Source organism: Pantherophis guttatus, chromosome 10, assembly GCF_059756535.1.
Source record: "Pantherophis guttatus breed Tessera chromosome 10, ASM5975653v1, whole genome shotgun sequence".
Classification (NCBI taxonomy): Eukaryota; Metazoa; Chordata; class Lepidosauria; order Squamata; family Colubridae; genus Pantherophis; species Pantherophis guttatus.
The window spans coordinates 22,853,015-22,875,807 of record NC_142072.1 but is presented as its reverse complement, the minus strand read 5'-3'; the positions used below and the strand labels follow the sequence as shown (position 1 = coordinate 22,875,807).

Sequence of the window (22,793 nt, the reverse complement as noted above, 5' to 3'; positions counted from 1 at the left end):
GGGGGGAGGAGTGTTATGTCCTTATAAGGACATCCGCCCTGATTGGCTGCCAGCCATCGGGCGGGAAATTTTGAATCCCTGTCAAGGGGCGGTGCGTCTGCCGGGAGCGAATATAAGGAGAGCTCCGGCAGCGCGCCAGCAGTCTTGACTCGTTACTTTGTACCTAATAAAGTTATTAATGTATCGAGCTGGTCCAGTCTTCCTTTCCTGCGCCTGATTCAACAGTTTTGAATCCAAAACAATTGAAACAGCTGTTTCAAAGTTGAAATATGTCAAGATGAAAATATATTTCAATGCCTGAATAGTATGTATGTAATTGTTATTGTAATATCCCTCTGTTGATTTATTTTTGAAAAAAAGAAATGAAGGATTTAAAAATGTGCTGGACAGTGACAGGAGGAAAAATATTGCACTCCCTTAGATTCATAAAACATTTGTTGATGCTCACTTTTCTACTAGCTCTGGAACACTGATGTGATATTATTTCTCCTATATTACATGGATCAGCATCACAAATAAAAAAAAGAAATTGCTACTGAAAACCATTCTCCAAAAGTATTGTGTAACAATAAGGCAATACATCTATGAGTAAGTTTTGCAGAACTGTATGTTTTGTAACTTGAAATGTAACTGAAGAATCCCTCAAAAGATAACGTATCTACAATTTATCTGGTCTTCAAATTTGGGAATAAGGAGGAAGATCAAAGCATGCCTCAGAATATCATAAAATAGGCAAGATATGGGCAATTTTTCCACCTCCCTAGAGCTGCTAAGACAAAGTTTCTGACATTAAACAGTGCAAAAGGAAGAACATTAAGATAGGCTTTGTAAAAAAAAAAACCTTACACTTACTAAGACTGTGAAGATACACCATAGTAGAGTGTATTTGGTGGTACAATTCAAAGCATTAACCAAGACTATGTAATTCTGATATGACATCAAATGTCATATTCAAGTGATGAAAAAATACTTGGATATACCTAATGACAGTGGATAAATTTGGAGAATTCTAAAAAAACTTGTTCAGAAGTTATGATGTACATCATCAGATAATTTTTAGCCCAAGTTTCAGGTAGCTTCAATATGAACCAATCGCAAATTCCAATTACAGCCATCTAGATTGAGAACTAATTTCAATTCCAGAAATTGCCCATTGCTTGTCACTTAATTCCACCACAATAGCAATAAATTGCTCAAAGCACTTGTGAGCAATCTACAGCTATTAGTTCATGAGCAGCCTCTTTCACTCTTTTTTCACCCTTCAAGTTTTTCCCAGCTGTACTTAAAAGAAAAAGGCAGTACAATTGCCTAAAAGTGTAATACAGTTTGTCTTACTTTGAAACAGAAACAAGCAAAAACTATAGTTTTGTGGCTGAAAAGGTGGATGAAAAATTCCTAATCCTATATTCTTCCCTCATTCTGCCCCATCCTAAAAAAACCTCCAAGCACAAACGTATTAGAAAAAAGCTGCTAGCTAGTGAAATTATTCTCCCCTCCTTCAGTTTGAAGATCTTTTGATTTAAAAATTAAAAATTAAAAAAGTGCTCCTTGCACTTTCGTTACAAAAAGGCAAATGATATGTATGGATGGCCTATCTTTTCTTGTACACTCCTCTTTCTTTCCATCCATTTGTAATCTTTTCACACTTTCTTTTCATCATTGAAACCTAAGGAAAGAAATCCCAAGGGAATATTTCCCAGAGAGCTTTTCATTAAATATACCATTACGGAAGAGTCCTTCCCTTGAAAAACTATTTGTCTATTTTTAATTTCCTTGAGAAAATTGAGGAAATTGCTAATTTATTTCTCTGACTTAATTGAGCATGCGTTTCCATCTTCTCATCAGATTTCAAACTGTCCCTTGCTGAAACTTTTGGGGAGAGATAAAAATAGCGGAAGCATTTATCAAAAGCTTTTTCTCTCTTATTTGAATTTTTCAGCTTTTGTTACTGGCCCAAGGAAGAAAACACAATCCAAGGGAAGGGGCTGCCCCATCTATTCAAAATCCACTAGTGTTGATCCAGCTGATGAAACAAAGGGATCAGGAAAAAGAATAATAAAATCAGTATTAATCAAACATATATCCCATTGCAAGGAATAAATTGGACATCATTTATCTTTATCTAAAGATGCATAAAAATCTATTGAGTTATTGGGGAGGTAGAAAAAACTTTGATTCAGTTTCATAATTCAGCCTGAGTCAACACAATATGTAGATTCACCTGAATCATTCTATAAGTGAAGTTTTGAACTGAACTTTTGCACAGCCTGTCCCTGTCCCTATGTCTCTACCCATCCTATTTTAATCTTCAACTGAGTTCATACAATATGCTGAATTCTAAACCCAATTTAACCAAAGAGAATTTCTGTGTTCATGGAACACACTATGCTCAAAATAAATACACCACAGGGTTATCACAGGAGTCTCACACTCATGGTCTGCCAGGTCATTTCCTTTAGCCTGCAACAATACTTTTTAGGAGCTATTACACTATCATATTATTATTATAATAGTATTATTACATTGTTCTGTAAGGCCAGCACGCTAAGCACCATATAGAAAAACAGGAAAGGAAGCATTCCAGGAGGAAAAACATCATGGCACAAGCAGGTTCTGGTCAGCTGGGAGGGAGGGAGGGAGGGAGGGAAGGAGGGAGGGAGGGAAGGAAGAAAGGAAGGAAGGAAGGAAGGAAGGAAGGAGGGAGGGAGGGAGGGAGGGAAGGAAGGAAGGAAGGAAGGAAGGAAGGAAGGAAGGAAGGAAGGAAGGAAGGAAGGAAGATCTGCTCAGGAAGGAGAGAGAAGAAAAAGAAAAGTAAGATTTGGGCAGCTCTTAATGCAATAGGTTTTCCTAGAATATATCATTACATATAAATGCAATAATAAAGCAAATATTTCCGGTTAATGCAAACTGCTGTCAAATTTGTGGCCAAAATGAAATGTTTGTTTCACAATAAATGGGTTTTAAACATTATTTAATACATTTATGTTTAATGGCATGCTGTGATATTCTTTGCTTTCAACTTGTTAGAGACATTTCTATCAATGTACAAAATGGCTTCAGCATTTCACACCTTAGACCAATGAAGTAATCTTCATGCGGCATTTTGATGATTTCAGATTGAGGCTCCTGGTTTATCATCCATGACTGTTCCCACAATACACTGACCCATGAAGAAAACATTACTTTCAGAACCAGCGAGGGGAGGAAAAAAGGCAACCAGAAACCATTCCTAATGTTAAAAGATAGAACATTTCAACACAGAAATAGATGAAAGGATTTCTTAAATTTCATCGCTTTGTAAATGAGGAAAACTGAGGGGGGGAAAATCCCACACTAAGCAACAGAAAATACCTTGAGCTAAGAAAACAAATCTTTATTTGTTCAAAAAATTCCAAAGTTCTTTCATATTGAACTTGAAGCAGATCATTTGCATAAGTCAATATGTTGAAATAATTAAAGGCCACCAGATCAAGCAAAAGGGCACAAGGTATGATCTTGGCCCTAAATGATACTACAGATGACAAATTGACGGGACACCTCCTATATTTGGCAGGAAAGTGTAGGCTAGGAACTTGATGTGCCCTTTAGAGGAACCATAATGAATTGAGGGCATCTACAATGTATACTTATGCTTCTAAGGTCAGAAAAACATAAAATGAGAAAATAAGAATCCTTTCCATTTTATTGAATGAAATTTAATCTCATGCCTCACTGGATGATAACTGGGATTTCTTTTCTTTTTTTACCCCCTTCAAGTTACAGACAGCATAGTAGTTCATTTTTTTTTTCTTCTTCAACAGCTCTGAATAAAGTAATATCTAACTTTAACATTTTGTTTGCAATTTCAAGAAAAACACAGTTACTTTGCAGAACTCACGCTAAGTCAGGGAAAGACAATTCAGGATGCATGTGATTGGGTCTGTGAAAAGAAGCTGCTCGGCAAAGCCTTTGGGCATGAATGAAAAAAAATGTTAGAGCGTTTGGTAAACTTGCATTAAGTGCTTCAAAAGCTTTCCCTGAATGTGTGCAAACTCTACACTTCATTGGCCTTGCAAAGTATGGAGTTACAAAGTGTAGTAAAGTGTAAACCTACATAAACTAGAAACCACCTTTGAAGAAGCACAAGAGCCTTATTATGGAATTTACTGCACGCCCTGCTTTCTACCTATTCAACACTTTTGGCAATGTGGAACAAAGGTGTGAATCAAGATATGAATAATTGAGATGGCTTCTATGCCACAGAATAGTAACAAAAAGAACCCAGGAGGTACCAGGGAATTAAGAGAATTGCATTCCCCCATCTAGTTTCCACTATAGGTCATCTATCAAGATATCCAAGGTAGGGCAAGGCAAACTACTAACAACATTCTTGCACTTGTGCGGCTACCCAAACTCAGTAGCAAGTACTCAATATTGGCAGACTGGCAGATGGGTCTTCTAGACCAGGGGTTAGCAACCCATGGCTCTGGAGCCGCATGTGGCTCTTTCATCCCTCTGCTGGCTTAGGACCTGGTTATCTACGGGACCGCCTACTACCACCAATAGCCTCCCACCGGCCAGTACGCTCTCATAGAGAGGGACTCCTCTGGGTGCCGTCAGCCAAACAGTGTCGGCTGGCGGCCCCTAGGGGGAGAGCCTTCTCTGTGGGGACACCTACCATCTGGAATGAGCTCCCCCTGGAGATATGGAGGATCCCGGATCTGCGCACCTTCCGCCGTGCTGTGAAGACCTTTTTATTCCATCAGGCGGGCTTGGCCTAATCTCTTCCCTTTTTTAAATATGTAAATTTTAATCTGTTTTTAAATTATTGGGGTGTTTTAATCTGTCTGGGCCAAAATGATTTAATTTGATTTTATCTGGTTTTTAAATTTTTTGTATCTATGTATTTTATTGTTGGCTGTTCACCGCCCTGAGTCCTTCAGCAGTAGGGCGGTATACAAATCAAATAAACTAAACTAACTAAACTGCTGTGGCTCCCTGTTGCTGGTCGGCTCCGCAATTGATAGGGATTTTGGATAGGTCAGGTAGAGGAAAAAGGATGCCGCGCTAGGATGAGACTCTATAGTGGGGGAACCGACTTCCAGTTGGCAGAGGAAAAAGGATGCCATGCTAGGAGAAGATTTTATGGTGAGGGAACCGGACTTCCGGTCGGCTCCAGAATTGAACGTGGGAGTTCTGATTAGAACCTTGGTGGCTCTTTGAGTGTTTAAGGCTGCCAACCCCTGTTCTAGACTATGAGACCAGGGGTGAAATCCAGCAGGTTCTGACAGGTTCTGGAGAACCAGTAGCAGAAATTTTGAGCAGTTTGGAGAACTGGCAAATACCACCTCTGACTGGTATTTCCAGAGTGGGATGGAAATGGAGATTTTGCAATATCCTTCCCCTGGAGTGGGAGGGAATGGGGATTTTGCAGTAACCTTCCCCTGGAGTGGGGTGGGAATGGAGATTTTGCAGTATCCTTCCCCTGGAGTGGGGTGGGAATGGAGAGTTTGCAATATTCTTCCCCCAGGAGTGGGGAGGGAATGGGGATTTTGCAGTAACCTTCCCCTGGAGTGGGGTGGGAATGGAGATTTCGCAGTATCCTTCCCCTGCCACACCCATTAAGCCACGCCCACCAAGCCATACCATGCCCGCCAAGCCACGCCCACAGAACCGGTAGTAAAAAAAATTGTATTTCACCACTGTGTGAGACTTACTAGAGACTACAACCATACCACTTTGTCTAGCCTTTGCCCATTGCATATGTAGTATGTCAATGGACAGAATAGGAAAGGCTGATTCCTATTCTTCTCTTAGCTAGGACTTGATAACTTATTTATTTATTGAATTTATTTGCTGCCCATCTCATAGCAAATGACTCTGGGCAGCTTCCATCATTAAAACATTAAAATCCCAGCAAATAAATATCTTTAAAAGAATAGAAGTAGAAATTCCAGTCAAGATAAAATATAGTTAAAATATAGTTAAATTCTACATATTAAATTAGCGCTTTCATCTAAGGATTAAATTTTTGGGAGATAGATGAAGTCCCAGAATTCTCCTGGTTGAAAACAGGATCTTTAGATTAGGAGATCTATCATTCTTCATTGTAATCTAGACTTTTCTGGATAAAGTCCAATCTTCATGAAAAGGAAGCTAGCCAACAGCCTGCTCTTCTTTCCATTCTATAGTCAGGTTGCATCCTCCAACTGTGTCTCCCTCAACAAGTTTTTATTTAGGTTGGCTTCCAAATTAAACTTTATTTCTCACCTTCTTACATCTGTCAAACATATCCCACAATAACAAGCAACACAATAACAAACAACCAGCAAAAAACAGTTCTGCATCTCATAGAGTTTGAGCTTCAAGAAGAACATTCAAGTTGACCCAAAGGGACAGTGGATCTCCCCTTTACCTTATTGCATCAAGGAAACGTTTGTTTAGACCAGAGAGGAGGAGAAAATTTTTGTGTAGAAAGAAATCTGAATAATAATGTCTCATAAAGCCAGCTAGAAACAGATATTAACTTCAACAACTTCTCTCCCAAAGATTGCTTCCAAAAGCCTCAACTGCTTTTATGTTCAAGGAGACGGATCTTCACTCATGCTAAATTGCTTTGCAAAGCATCTCCTTATGAGTGCTTTTCACAGCCCTAATAATAACTATGTCAAGATTCCAAGTAATGAACCCAACCAATCCAGCAACTCTGAGACTTTCAGCTTTCTCAAAGAACTGCTTTATTGAGCACACCATTTAGGCACGTTTGAAATGCAAAACCAGCTCTGGCTATTTCCCCGTGCTTTCAGTATAATTAAAGAACAGACAGCTGCCTCCCTCCTTGTCACAGGTCAGTTTGTCCAGTTAGATGTTCTGGCATCTCCTTGGTAACCTCTTCCAGTCTCTGGCCAGCACCTGTTGGGATGACATTGGTTCCCACTGTTGAGTATTGAATGAACATTCAAAAGGACCAATCAGAAGCGAGTAGCTGGAGCGGGAAATTTAGAGGCATGTCAGTGGCTGAAGCCGCGGACAGCTCCCTTTAAAAGAGGCTGCCACGGCTCACATTACTATTGTTGTACCGGAGCTGAATAAACTGATATAGCTGCTGTAAGTGTCCTGTGTTCTTTGTCTGCACCCACTATTCAACACCCATGAGATAGTAAGTTGTTGATGTCTGGTCTGATATTTCAGAACTCCCTTCCTCTCCCACTCCTCCCCAAAGCTTGTCAAGCTGAGAAATGGAGAAAATGGCTGTGACAGGCCCGATCCATTTTGAAGTTGACAAACTATTTATTTAATTATTTTGTCAACAAGTACAAGGAAACAACAGACATAGACATGGACACATGAAAAAATGACACAAATAAATGGATATAAATAAGAAAAACATAGCTGTAAACACATAGAATGAGTACATATAAATGGGGACATTAGGACAGGGACGGTAGGCACGCTGGTGCGCTTATGCACGCCTCCTTAGGGACCTCTTAAGAAACGTGAAAGGTCCACGGTAGACAGTTTAAGGTAAAAGATATGGGGGTTAGAGAGACCAACAACAGGATCAGGTAGAGTGTTCCAGACATTTACTACTATACTTCTGAGTTCAAAACAATCGTTTCTGGAGTCAAGTACAATATGGTCCAATAATTTAAAATCCAAATTCACGAGAGCTTTAAACTATTAAAAGCAGTGGTGAAATCCAAATTTCTTTACTACCGGTTCTGTGGGCGTGGCTTGGTGGGCGTGGTGTGGCTTGGTTGGCATGGCAGGGGAAGGATATTGCAAAATCTCCATTCCCACCCCACTCTGAGGCCAGCCAGAGGTGGTATTTGCCGGTTCTCCGAACTGCTCAAATTTTCCGCTACCGGTTCTCCAGAACCTGCTGGATTTCACCCCTGATTAAAAGCTTTAGAAAGAGATATGCTTCCATTACACAGAGTTGAACTATTTGTCCATTTAACACAAAATAGTATTTGCTTGTACTTTCTATTATATCAAGCAGAGCTAGAACTCTATCACCTGCTGGGTGACCTTTCCAACTCATCTCTGATTCTGCTGTAGAGCATAGTTGGGCAACCTCCAGGCTAAACTTGCCCCCCAAACCTCTTTTTTTATAAGTGATGGATATTGTGCTGTCAAAATCTGTTAACAAATGCTAAAAATAGACATATTATTTCCTGCCAATTTGGGGCAGGAAAGCTGAACATCAGGCAAACCATTTGACAGGCTTTTTTTTTTTTTAAAAAAAAACACGCTTCCAATTATCCCAAACCATATATAAAATAACCCATTCGTGTAATGTCATCATATCTTTCCCCCATAACTTAGTTTAGGTCATATAGAGAGAGTCAAAGAAATTGTCTTCCCCAGCCAGGACAATCTGCCTATCTCTTCTGTAAACTTTTTAATTCAAATGATTTGGTCTGCAAAATAATTATAAACGTAACATGCAAGTTATCAGGATCAATCTCTACAGGGAGAATATTACAAGAAAAAAAATTCTGCCATGCAAAAAATAATTTAAAAAAAGTTTTATAGTTGTCATCTGTTTCAGTTCCAAAGTTGGAACACTCAGAAAACAGTTTGAGATGAAGAACTTATATCCTGGGGAAAATCCACAAGACAGCTATAATGATAAAGGAAGGGAAGTTCACCTTGAACTCCATGAAGGAAGAACAGAAGATAATGTCATTGCTCCTAATAAAAACAAACAGTCAAACATTGCAAGGAATATGGAGCCACTCACCTGTGTTGCTCTCTCCCCATGAAAAATTCACTACTCTGTGGTCTTGACATCAGCACACTGTGTTTTAGTGGAAGTGAAGAAATCATATATATACCTTTCATAAAACAGTGACCTGTAAAAGAGGAGAAGGCTACTTAGGTTAACATATAATAATCAAGACAAAATGAACTTTGGGTCCTTGTATGAGAGGCTTAGAGATAAAAGTTTGGCATCTATACATGATTTCTTTCTAGGCCTCTCTACAAAAGTTAGGAGAATAGGCAACCTAGGCATCTGAAGTTAAGCACCATGTCAGCAATTCATCTGGTCATAGTCCTCAGATCTAGAGATAAAAGAAGTGTCTGGGTTAGTTAAGAGCAACTGTGGTAATTTAGGGATGAAGCAGAACTCTTTTTTTCTTTTGATGATCAGGCATGTATTCCAATGTGTACACTTTGTAAGATATGGAAGAATAACAGAACAATTTGCTTGTCTCAATTTGTGGAGTTATTTGAATGAAAATGAACAGAAAATCTGTTCAATTTACAAACTAATAAAGGCTGCTTTAATGACATAGTGGTGCCATAATTAGAGATAATGAAGTAATATGCAGTTTACTAAGAAATCTGGCATGATATTTATATATATAGATAAGTACTTATGCAATGGGTGCTATAATGCCAGCTGTTCTGTCTTCAGAGCTTATCATAAAATAAGTAAAATTTTAACAAAAATTCTGCTGGGTAATGGCAATTGACAGCGTGTGATCAAGCTGGATTGGCATTTTGGGGCAAATACTTATTTGTGTTGCCAGATGGTAGCATTCTATAAATCCTTACTAAGACTTCCAGGTTTCTCAAAATGCTTACAACTAAAAGATTAATTACTGACCATGAACACTTGGTTAGCTCTTTTCTGTTGTGTTGGGCTCAGTTGGGCTTCAGTCTCCACTTTCTGGATGTAATCTGAGCTGTACTGCTTGTGTTTGATATATGCCCAAGTAATCATTGGAATTTACAGTAAAGTAAATTCAAGGAAATGAATTTTTTTTAAAAATGAAAATCCTTCACCACTTAATTCCAGCAGAAAATTTGTCCAGAAGGTATTATTTCAACTCTAGAGTTAGCAATCAGTGTAGCAAATGAAAATAAATTATGGCTATTTATCCTTTAATTTCATAAAGTTTAGGTGAAAAGTCTAGTGGGGATGGTCCAGGGATGAAATCCAGCAGGTTCTGACAGGTTCTGGAGAACCAGTAGCAGAAATTTTGAGTAGTTTGGAGAACTGGCCCCAGAGTGGGGAGGGAATGGGGATTTTGCAGTATCCTTCCCCTGGAGTGGGGTGGGAATGGAGATTTTACAGTATCCTTTCCCTGTCATGCCTACCAAGCCACGCCCACCAAGCCACACCACGCCCACCAAGCCACGTTCATAGAACCGGTAGTAAAAAAAATTGGATTTCACCACTGGGATGGACTCTGATTTTTGATGACTACAAAGAATGCTTGAATTGTTTCAAGTAATTTAGAAGTTAAGATACAGTAAAAACACCTTGAACTTGAGTTTGACCCCTGGTGGCTTTATGGACATATCCAGGTAATGTTCTTAACAGCAATAGTTGACTGCCTACTTCCAGGGTAGTTTTTCAACTTCCCAGTCTAGCCTGCAGCCCTGGAATAATTGCCAGGTGCTCCCATTTTTCTCCCTCTACCCTGTTTTCCCCAAAATAAAACATCCCCTGATAATAAGCCCAGCCGGGCTTTTGAGGGCATGGCAATAAGGCCAATTTCAGGGTTCAAAAAAAATATAAGACAGGGTCTTATTTTCAGGAAAACACGGTATCTATGTTAGCCAGGTACAAGGAATGATTAAAAAACCCCAAATGATGTGGAAGTACTGGTGGTGATGATGACTAGGAACTATGTTTCAACAGAAATTCCTCTTCTTTCCACATGATTTACTGTATTTCAATGTATTTCAACAATTATTTCTCTTATTCCTCTGGTCATATCTAAAGTAGTAGACAGAAACATTCAGCCCCCCTCCCCCACCTTTTTTTACTAAGTCTTATTTAATTTTAATGAAAGAGAAACTAGTCTTCTCATTTCAAAGACCATTTTAGAGAAATTGATAAGCTTCTCACTTAATTGGCTGCAAAGTAGGATTATGAATGTCTTATCTTTCATGGAACAATATTTTTTGTCCAGTTATCTGCAGCCTCTTTGGCTTCCCACATTTGTATTAAATCTCAGAGGCAGACTGAAGTTGGAAGTGAATGTTTTTTGAGTAACTGTACTACTGCCACTGCTGAGGAGGTGCTCTCCTTGGACAATTATTGGATAATTTCTCCTTACCCAATGTAAATTTTTTTGGGGGGAAATCCTCAATTTATAATTTTAGAGGATTCAGAAAGGCCATTTGTCTTCTGCTTTCCTTTTTTGTTATGGAATTCCTTCCTTAGGCAAATTCTTTTAAGTTCTTCATATTCATTTTTGGACCCCTGGATATTCTCCCAATTGTTTCTGTATGAGACATTAAGTACCCATTCAGAAGTTATCAGCAAACACAGAATGAGTATGCAAAATAAAGCATTTAGTCCTGTCTCCAGGCCACATCATTTAACTCGATTTTTAATCAGATGAAATTTAATCTTTGCAACAAGAAGCCTTTTTTTACCCATGCAAATTTTCAGTAGCTCCCAGCCTCTCTCAAGATTTCCATCAAACTGTAATTTTTTAAACATGAATTAAGAGGGGGAAATGCCCAGCTGGGAGGCAGTACCTAGGCAACCACAGTTGTTGGAGAATGCTAAGGAGGATTATTCTGGTAAATCCTTAGATGGGGGACCTCTAGAATGTTCCAGGGATGCAGATGACAACATGGAAGACAAACAATCCCAGGATTCCAGAAAAGAATTTGGAAAGATGAAAATCAATAGGTTTTCTTGTGATCTCAGAAAAAAAAATATGGATGTGTCCATGAAATCACTTTAAGTAAAAGGTGATTTTACTCAGAGGAAAATGTATTGAATATATAACAGGATCTTATGATCCAGAGCGCAAGGAAAGAGAGAGATAATGCAGAGTAATTCCATTGCTCACACAGATACCATTTCCTACCATTCTGACCGAATGATTTTATTAATTTAGCCAGCTGACAATTTGACTGGGTTCTTTTAAGAGAACACTCTTAAGAAGATCAGTTACAAATCTCATCGCTTACATACTGTGCTCAACTGAGTTACTTACAATCTTGGCTAACAGGCTTTTCGGTGATAAGCTGAGCATGAACTGAGGGAGGTGGGTGATTCAGACATCTGATAAATACATAAATGTGTTTTATTTTGCAACACAATAGACTGGGCAAGTCCTGAAAATGTGTTAATTCAGAAACCAACTTAAATGTGCTGTGTGAAAAAATCCTTCATGGGTGACTTCAAGAATAATCCAGTAACAGGTGATACTAACTTTTTAGCTGTATGTCAAAACAACAATTTTGTTTTGGGGCTTCTGTACAGAATGCTACTGTAATACTGTTGCTCAGCAAAATCAGTTCTCAAAAAGATTTGCTTTGTTGTTCTGGCAGTGTGTTTTTTGTTTCATTTCTGTTTTTATCTTTATTTTTTTAAATTGTGGGAAGCTGTTTTATACCAAATCTGAGCATTTGTCCACCCAACATGGTCTTCACTCATTTCTTAGAAGATGCTATCCCCAGCAGCATCTGGAAATTCCCTAGGCTAAGATCTGATAGTTTTTGCATGGAAAGCATGTACTCTACTATTGAGCTACAGCCATTCCCTTATCTAATTTGTAACATGTCATTTATTTATTTATTGGTATGTTACATTGTTTAAATTGAATTAGCAACTGAGTTCACACAGTGGAAAGATGAGGAGGAAGCCCTTAATAAATCAATTCTATATAAATGTGTTCTTTCTCTTTCGCACAGATCTTTGGAAACTAACATTTGCAAAGATGAAATATCTCAGCTGGTTGAGCAAGAATATTTGAGTCTTACCCAAGAGAATGCAACAGAGATAGAAATGCAAAGATCTGAAGATGAGAAAGTGCCCCCTGTTGCTTCAGTTAAGGCCCCAAATAGCAAGCAGCTACTCATGCTTTCTGACGGGGACCAGGCTTCAGATGAGAAGGATACAATGGAAAATGTCTATAGGGCACTCACTGGAAATAAAAGAGATGTGAAGTTGAAGTCTATTTGTGATGTCCAATTGTCCACCAAGTCTACTGTCACAGGCATTTTACTCCCTGCAAAATTAATCCATAAGAATAACAAAAGCACAGAAAGTGGAAACAATACAATGGCTTCCAACACTCAAATTGCCAAGCTCTTGGCTCAGCTCCCACTCAAACGTGTTGAGGCTACCAAAACTCTGGACAGTAAATTGGTGACGGAAGAAACCAAGCTCATCAAGGATCTATTGCAAAACAATGTTTTTGGATCTGTGCCCCACAAAGACAGTATCACACGGCCACCCGCAATTATGACAATAACAGAAAGTCAAGGATCAGGTCAAAAGAAGCAACTCCCAGTGTTTGCCAAGATCTGCTCAAAAACTGAACCTGAACTTGTTGCTGATGGACTCTGTCAAAATCATGGTAAGAGCTGTGGACTAACTAATATTACATTAAATAAGAACAGACCTAGGAAACATAAAATTTAATGTCGGGCTCAAACCCACCTTACAATTTCTCAAAAGATTTCTTTCTCATAGGAAAAAACTTTTACTTTACTACAGGGGTCAGCAACCTGTGGTTCTGGAGCCGCATGTGGCTCTTTCATCCCTCTGCTGCAGCTCCCTGTCGCCACCACAATTTTGAGAGGAGCTTCCGGTTATGGGGGAGGAAAAGCACGGCAGACCAGGAAGAGACTCTATGGCAAGGGGCAGGTTTTCCGGTCAGCTCCACAATTGATAGGGCTTTCAGTTAGGACAGGTCGAGGAAAAAGGATGCCACCCTAGGAGGACACTCTATGGTGGGGGACTTCCGGTTGGCTCCAGAATTGAACAGGGGGGCTTCCTGTTAAACGCTCTTTGAGTGTTTAAGGTTGCCGACCTCTGCTTTACTACATTATCATCAGGAAGTATAAGAATTTCTAATTTCTCTGCATAGTTTGTATTTTAACTTTATTTTTGGAGGTAGCTGAAAGTTCACTTCCAGTGACTGGAAGAGGACCAGTACCCAGAGACTATTTGCATCTCTCTATTTCTCGTTCCCTCCAACTATGCTTATCCATTCTCCCTCATAATAACAAAGCCAGTGCATACCTGTAACCTATTTTTAGAACTAAGATTAAAGATTTTATGGGTTCCCACACCACTAGTCTTGCAAATTGTGCTCTGGTCTGAAAGCAAACTTGGCACAAAACTTTCTTTAAAAGAGAAGTTGCCTTTACACAAATACTTAACTTTGTTAGTGAACTAATCAATAAACTACTAAAACAAGATAAAAACAAATGAAAGTTCAAAATATTCACGTTCAGCTGTTGTATAAATGCTGCTGCAAGGTTTGCAACCAACCAAATTCAGGATATTGTCCAGATAAGGGCAGTCCATGAGCTTTAGTGTGAATTCAGCCAATGAGTCTAAGTTCAGCCTAGTGCAATAGAGCAGCCATCTTGGGATTTAACAGATAAGAGATAAACAGTGTTGGAAGGGACCTTGTAGGTCATCTAGTCCACCTATCCCCCGCCCAAGCAGAAGACCCCACACCATTTCTGACAGATGGCAGTTGAAAGAAGTTCAAGACGTTCACAGTTACTAATATTAAACCTAGTTTCACCCAGTTTATATGTGTACTTTTGGTTTTTCTTGCCTAAGTGTAAGACTTTACTTTTCTCTACATTGAATTTCATTTTGTTAGATAGGGTCCAGTGTTCAAGTCTGTCAAGATCCATCTGGATCTTGAGCCTATCTTCTAGGGTGTTAGCTATTCCTGCCAGCTTAGTATCATCTGCAAATTTGGTAAGTTCCCCTTCTATTCCCTCATCTAAGTCATTTATGAAGATAGTGAAGAGTACTGGGTCTAAGATGGAACCTTGCGGTACCCCACTGCTTACTTCTCTCCATGTAGATATAGTACCATTAAGGACTACTCGTTAAGTATGGTTTGTCAACCAGTTACAAATCCATCTGATGGTGATGCTATCTATCCCACTTTTTCCTAGCTTACCAAGTAGGTTGTGGTCTACTTTCTCGAATGCCTTGCTGAAGTCTAAGTACATTATGTCCACAGTATTTCGTTGTTCTATTAATTTAGTCACCATGTTGAACAATGAAATAAGATTGGTTTGGCATGATCTGTTTTTAACAAACCCATGCTGACTTCTAGTTGTTACGGTACTTTACTCATTTCTAGATGTTGGCAGATTTGTTTTTTTATTATCTTTTCCAGTATCTTCACAGATATTGATATTAGGCTGATTGGTCTGTAGCAGGGGTGAAATCTAAAATTTGTTACTACCGGTTCTGTGGGCGTGGCTTGGTGGGGGGGTAATGTGACTGGGTGGGCGTGGCCAATTTTTTTTTTTACTTTTAAAATCATTTTTTACATGTAAAACCACGTAAAAAAATGCTTTCAAAAGGCTCTGACAATCCCAGTTGAGTTGCCTGATTAGTAGGCAACTTAGCTGGGATCGTCAGAGCTTGGCTCGTCAGAGCCATTTAAAAGAAAAAAAGGCTCTGATGATCGCGCGGCTCAGCTGGGCATGGAGGGCGGGGGCAGGGATTTTTGCTACTGGTTCTCCGAACTGCCCACCGCCATCGCTACCTACTCGCCCAAACCGGTCTGAACCGGGAGCATTTCACCCCTGGTCTGTAGTTTCCTGGGTCTGTTCCTCCCCCCCTTTTTGAAGATGGGAACCACATCAGCTCTTTTCCAGTCCTCTGGTAGTTCCTTGGTGCTCCAGGACTTTTGAAAGATGTGGTACAGTGGTTCTGAGATGATATCTGCCAGCTCCTTTAAAACTCTGGAATGTAATCCATCAGGTCCCGGTGATTTGTATTCATCAAGATCAGACAGGTGTTCTCTTACCATTTTTTTTTTGCTTATTTTAACTTTTATTTCTAGTCTGTCTTTTACAATTATGTTTTTGGTAGGTTGGACTATAGTTTCTTTTTGTGTGAAGACCAATGCAAAGAATGAGTTAAGCAGCTGTACTTTCTCTCTGCTGCCTATTACTTCCTTGCTGTCTTCACTCTTTAGTGGACCAACTGTTTCCTTGATTATTTTCTTGTTATTTATATGTTGGAAGAAACATGGGGCTCCCCTTGAGGAGTACCCGGAGGCTCCAACTGGTGCAGAATGCGGCCGCGCGGGGGATTATGGGAGCGAGGGGTCGCTCCCATGTGACACCTCTCCTGCGTGAGCTGCATTGGCTTCCAGTGGTCTTCCGGGTGCGCTTCAAGGTGTTGGTTACCACCTTTAAAGCGCTCCATGGCATAGGACCTGGGTACTTGCGGGACCGCCTTCTGCCGCCGATAGCCTCCCACCGTCCAGTACGCTCCCACAGAGAGGGACTCCTCAGGGTGCCGTCGGCCAGGCAATGTCGGCTGGCGACCCCCAGGGGGAGGGCTTTCTCTGTGGCAGCCCCCACCCTCTGGAACGATTTGCCCCCGGAGATAAGAAGGATATCGGATCTTCGGGTCTTTCGCCGAGCCCTGAAAACTCTTCTTTTCCAGCAAGCAGGGCTGGCGTGAACCCCGCCCCCCTTTTTTAGTTTTTAATGGTTATTAATTGTTTAGTTTTAATTTGTTAATGGGTTTTAATTCGCACTGTTTTAATTCGGGCCAAAGTATATAATTCTTTTAATTAATTTTAAATTTTGTATTGTTATGTATTTTAGTTTTGGCTGTGCACCGCCCTGAGTCCACTAGGAGAAGGGCGGTATATAAATTGAATAAATTAAATTAAATTAAATTATTATCTTTGACTTTTGTTGCAAGTCTTTGTTTATTCTGAGCCTTTTCTTTCCTGACTTCATCTTTGCAGATTCTGGCTATCTGCTGATATTCTGCCTTAGTTATGTATCCTCTTCTCCATTTTTTGTACTTGTCCTTTTTGTCTTTCAATTTGCCAGAGAGATCTTTGTGCAGCCATGCTAGTTTCTTCTTGGATTTCTTGTTTTTCTTTTTCAGTGGTATTGTGCTGGTATGGGTTTTTATGATCATATTTTTCAGAGTTTCCTAAGCTTCTTCAGTTGTTTTCCCTTTTAGGATTTTCATGCAAGGAATCTTTCCCAAGTTCTCTCTAAGTTTTTTAAAATCAGCTCTTTTAAAATCTAGGACTCTGGTATCATTATGTTTACTATTGCTTGTGTTTGTGTTATGTTGAATTCTAATATGACATGGTCACTCTCACCCAAGGTTCCTATGGTTTAAACTCTCTCTTATCACTTCTTCTCTTCTTTTTGTAAGAATTAAATCTAGTATGGCTGTCCCTGTTCCTTTTGGACAACAAAGCTAGGTTGGCCAGGAACCTATTCAATTTCTGCAGAATTAGCCTTCCAATTGATGTCAGGGTAATTGAACTCACCCATTACAATTGTAGTGTGTTTCCTACATATATTTGTTAGTTGGTTGGCAAAAAGTACATCTATTTTTTCTGCTTGGTTGGGTGGCCTGTAGTATACACCTATGGCAATGTCATTCTTTTTTTCTTTTATATTGACCCATATACATTCTAGGAGGCTTTCGGCTTTGGTTTCATGCATTTCTGTAGTGGTCTTTTACATACAGTGCAACTCCACCTCCTCTTTTATGCGGTCTGGGTTTTTTTGAACAGTTTGTATCCTTCTATCAGTATGTTTCAGTCATGGGTTTCTGTTGTGACTCCGGCCCCGGAGGCTGATTTATCTTCGCATGCTGAGTTGGAAGACGATATGGAGGAAGCTGGCACGAGCTATGTGCCGGAGGGGCCATCTTCACTGGTGAGTCAGCAAGAACTGACAGTTGCTGACGTGCCTCTGGACCCCAGCCAAATTGAGGAGGAAACAGAGGCCGGTAACGAGGAGAGGGAGCCCTTATTGGATGCAAGAGACAGACGTAGGAGACATTGTAGAGAACAGCTATTGACACGTCCCAAGAGATGCGGTCAGGAGACGTAGGGCCACACCCTACAAAGTATAAAAGGGGTATGGCTGGGCCGGAAAGGCGTGGTGAACAATTTGTTGGCGTTTTGGGATGTAATGGATTTACAACTGTTGGTTTGGAGTTTTCTGATAAGAGACTGCATTCCTGCATTAGCCTGCTGGCTGTCTGCCAAGACCTTTGGAACATTGCTGGTAACTACTGAACTAATATACTTTGGAAAGAGAACTGTTTATTAAAGGGTCAGCTTCAAACTCTCTAGCCTGCATTTGTTACTGCTGGGCTATTTGAGCTTCTGCAAGGCCACTTGTGGGAGGGGACAGAACAGTTTCATCCAGGGGTGAAAGGCTACTGGTTTGGGGCGGTTTGCTGGAACCAGTAGTGAAAATGCTACTGGTTCGCTCTAACCAGTAGTAAAAAAAATGCTTTAAAAAGTAAAAAAAAAGTTCCTCCAATCGCACGGCACAGCTGATCGTCTGAACTTTTTTTTTCTTTTTTAAAGCATTTTTTTTACTACTGGATCGGGCAATAGGTAGTAAAACATTGCTTCAATAAAGTAAAAAAAAAGGTTCCAACAATCAGCTGTGCTGCGCGATGGTCGGAACTTTTTTTTAACTTTTTAAAGCATTTTTTTTACTACCTATTGCCCAAACTGGTATTTTTGTGCAGTGTGATAGTTTGTTTCTGAGCTTTCTGTGAGCTCTGTGAGGTTCCTGCTTGTTGCAGGGGCCATTTTGTGTGAAGTCCAGCTGCTTTTGCATTGTGTGTGAGTCAGTTGTGTAGCTTTTGTATTATTTTTGTGAAAAGTGTGATAGTTGGTTTTCCCGGTCACATGACCACCAAACCACGCCCACCCAGTCACATGACCACCAAGCTATGCCCACCAAGCCACACCCACCAAGCCATGTCCAGAGAACCAGTAGGGAATTTTTTTGAATTTTAGCACTGGTTTCATCCCATCAAGTTTCCGTAATTCCAACTATGTCATATCTACCTTCACGTATTAATAGTTCAGGTTCACCCTGTTTGTTCCACAAACTTTGTGCACTTGTGTGTAGGCATTTGAGGCTTTTATGTGGGTATGCTTCCTATGTCTCCTATGTGGTATTTGAGTTTGTCTTCCTTCCCATCCCTCCTTACCTCATTATTTGACTTGTTTTCTAGGGGTTTTTGCTTGGAATTAGGTCCTGGAGATTGGTCATCCTCCCACTTCAAAGACTTGAACTATTGGAGACAGGCAGGAATGCTTATTGTAAAAGTCCTCCTACTAAATGGCCTGGCGTTAATGTTAATTACAGAAGGCTAAAATAGGAGAAGCACATACTGTAAGGCAAATCCACCACCGCTGAGATTTCATCTCTTTTCTTTTCTTTTTTCTTGAAGTCCCCAGTGTGGGGACTACTAAATCTTATAAGTACTCTTATGCAGAGGAATCAAATTTGGCATGTAGGGGTCCTCAAATTGTAATTCCCAGTTAAAAATACTGAGTGCCTTAAGCTCCAGAAAGCAGCAGCCCAACTGAAGGTGGTACTGAATGTATTAATTTTCATTTCTCTCAATACTGTCCCTCAGCATTGGGAGAACTGATAAGCAGAAGAAATAATGCAGCTCAACTCCAACTCCAACTCCCAACATTCATTGAATGCAGATTAATGATCAAATTGAAGGCTTCCCTTCAATGTGACAATTCACTTCAGGGGTGCCTGCATGGAGGAGGTAGCAAACTTCAAGATGGCAGCCACAGCAATGAAGTTGAAGCCCCACCCCTTTTAAATTCAGGTTATGGTACATATAAAAAATAGACCTTATTGCTCTCTCTCTTTTTGGTATAAATTCTTATTTTTATTCGAAACAGTCTGAAATACAGATTCAAAAAAAAAAAAGGAAAAAGAAAAAAATACAAAACTAGACAAGATTAAACAGAAAAAAAAAGTGTATTAAAAAAACATACAACATAAATTGTTCCCCCTAGTTGGATACTTATAAATTTCTGCAACACTGTTTACCCAACCCAGTTGACCTGACAGCTGTCTAATATAGAATTCTTTATTGGTCAAATGTGATTGGACACACACGGAATTTTTCTCCGGTGCATAAGCTCTCAGTGTACATACAAGCAATAAGTGATAAATCACGATCATAAGCATCGTAAAAATGCATTCATCATAAATCATAAGATACAACACTTAGTGATAGTCATAGGAAACTAAACAAGCAATCAACATAAATCATACTAGGATAGTAAATAAAATAATATAAATCGTAAGATACAAGCAACAAAGCAGGGGTGAAATCCAGCAGTTTCTAACAGGTTCTGGGGAACCGGTAGCAGAAATTTTGAGCAGTTTGGAGAACTGGCAAATACCACTTCTGGCTGGCCCCAGAGTGGGGAGGAATGGGGATTTTGCAGTATCCTTCCCGTGGAGTGGGGTGGGAATGGCAATTTTGCAGTATCCTTCAACTGCCATGCCCACCAAGCCACACCCACCAAGCCACACCACCACACCCACCAAGCCATGCCCACAGAACTGGTAGTAAAAAAATTTGGATTTCACCACTGCAACAAAGTAACCAAAGATAGGTAATAGGAAAGTGAGAATATATATGTGTGTTTGTGTATGTGTATATAAACATAGGTAAAACCAACAGCAAAATTAAACTTCAAACTTCTCTGTTAAACAGCCTATTATTGTATTTCACTTGCAGAAAGTCCACAGTGGCTTCTAGTCTACCATAAGTGTTGAGTATTGAATGGCAGATTCAAACGAGCTAATCAAAGAAAGAGACCCGGGAGTGGGAAACTTGAGCAAGCGTCAGTGGCTGAAGCTGCGGACAGCTCCGGACTAGCTCCGGGCAGTTTACGGAGCTTAAATAAAGTATTTGTTGCTAACGGAGTGTCCAGTCCTTCTTTGCGCCCTATACTTAACACTGGCGACGAAGGTGGGATCCTGAAGGACAACGAATGCAAACAATACATCTTCACGAGCAATCACCAGCCACCTAGATTAACGACTACTGAGACCGGTCAGATCATCAGCTAACAAGAATGTCTTCAATCAGCCCACCTGCACCGTTCAACCCGACCGGAGAAGATTGGGAATCGTACATGGAAAGGTTCTACATGTACATGGAGGTGAATGACCTGTTGAGCTTGTCGGAACAAAGAAAGAGAGCCCTCTTTCTCATGCATTGCGGTCCAGCTGTATTCCAAAAGCACTCGCCGCCCCTGCTGAGCTGAGAACCATGACTTGGACATCCCTACAAGGCATACTGAAGGCGCACTACGCCTCACAAGCATCATCCCTGGTGAGAAGGCACAAATTCTACTGGCGAGACGATCAGTGAGTTCTGGCGATTTTAAGAGAGATAGTCGCCGCGTGCGACTTTGCGAACCTAGAGGAAGCCATGAGGGATCGGTTAGTGCTGGGACTAAAGAACCTCACACTACAAAGCAGGTTGCTGGCCAGGCCTGAAATAACTTTCAAGGAGGCCATGGAAGAAGCCTCAGCGACGGAGGCGTCCCAGAAATCCGCAGCAGCCATGAAGAAGGTCAACAAGGGGCCGCAAGGGAAAAAGGAATCCTTGGTCCATTATGAGGAAGCAGAAATGGAATCAGAAGAAGAGGAGGATGAGGACGAAGTGCACCACCTCGGACCGGAATGAAAAGGGAAGCCAAAAGGGAAAGGAAAGAAAGATTTTTGGTGTGCTGGATGCGAAGGCAACCACGCCAGGGCAGAATGCAGGTTCCGTGATGCTATATACATCGTCACAGAGATGTGACCGAAAGGCACATATAGCGAGAGCCTGCAGAGCATCCCAACCAGCATCCCGGAGAAGCCGACCAAACTGATCACCCAGTTCACCGCAAAAGAGCCGACCATTCCAGACAAGCGGGAAAAGACAACCGTTTGGAAGAGGTCGCAAAAGTGAGGATTCCGGATCGGAGAGGGGAGAAACCCACCAAACAGTAATCGTGGGCCATGCGAGCGCGGGAAAGTCAAACAAGATGGCGGCGACCATCCTCATCGAGGGGAGACCCTGCAAGATGGAGGTCAACTCGGGGTCTCATCTATCCTGGTATCCTGGTATCCATGGTATCCTGGAAAACCATAAAGCAACTGGTTCCTAACATCTCGACCCATGCTCTCAAGCACCAATGACTCATACTAGTAGATTATCAAGGGAACTGGATTCTGGTTCTGGGCACAAAGGACTTCAACATCCAGTTCAAGACATTCCAAGGAAAGCTTCCCCTCACCATCGTGGACCGGGACAGACCCAGCCTTTTGGGCCTGGAATGGTTCGAACCATTGGGGCTAGCTGTAGTTGGAATCGATCACATCGGAGGTGATAACTGGGAGGCAGAACTGATGGAAGAATTCATGGACATTTTCAACGGTGAATTAGGCAACTACATGGGGTCCCTGATCTCCCTCAACCTAGATCCCCAAGTTGCCCCTGTCCAAATCAAGCCCCGGAGGGTTCCTTTTGCTCTTCGGCCCAAGATAGATGAGCAACTAGATAAGCTAGTGGCCCAGGGAGTCCTAGAGCCGATCAACCATGCCAGGTGGGAGACCCCCATCGTGACCCCTATCAAGCCAGATGGGTCAGTGCGTTTCTGCGGAGACTACAAAAGTACATTAAATAAGGCATTACAGCAAAGCGCATATCCTGTGCTAGTGGTCCAACACTTATTACACTCGTTGGGCCAAGGAAGAATCTTTGCCAAGTTTGACCTGGCACAAGCCTACCAGCAGCTCCCCGTAGACGAGGCTACAGCAGAAGCACAGACAATAGTAATACACAGGGGAGCATTCACGTGTAAGCGCCTATAGTTCGGGGTAAGCGTATCCCTGGGGTTATTCCAGAGCCTGATGGAGCACCTATTACAGGGGATCGAGGGAGTTGTCCCATATTTCGACAATGTATTGATCTCGGCGAGAGACCTAAGGCAACTATGACAATGAGTGAGAGCAGTGCTAACCAG

General features: G+C 40.9%; 1 protein-coding gene across 2 annotated transcripts in view; it reads left to right on the top strand.

The window, feature by feature from the left end:
* C10H1orf94 (chromosome 10 C1orf94 homolog) overlaps positions 1 to 22,793 on the top strand; it is a 63,375-nt gene that overhangs the window by 11,882 nt on the left and 28,700 nt on the right. For both annotated transcript variants that reach the window (XR_004590671.3, XM_034413374.3), the window contains exon 2: positions 12,652 to 13,319. Coding sequence is in view for 1 of the 2 variants with exons in the window: in XM_034413374.3 (XP_034269265.1) it covers positions 12,652 to 13,319 (668 nt within the window). In the remaining variant the exon portion in view is untranslated. The remainder of the gene's footprint in view (positions 1 to 12,651; positions 13,320 to 22,793) is intronic.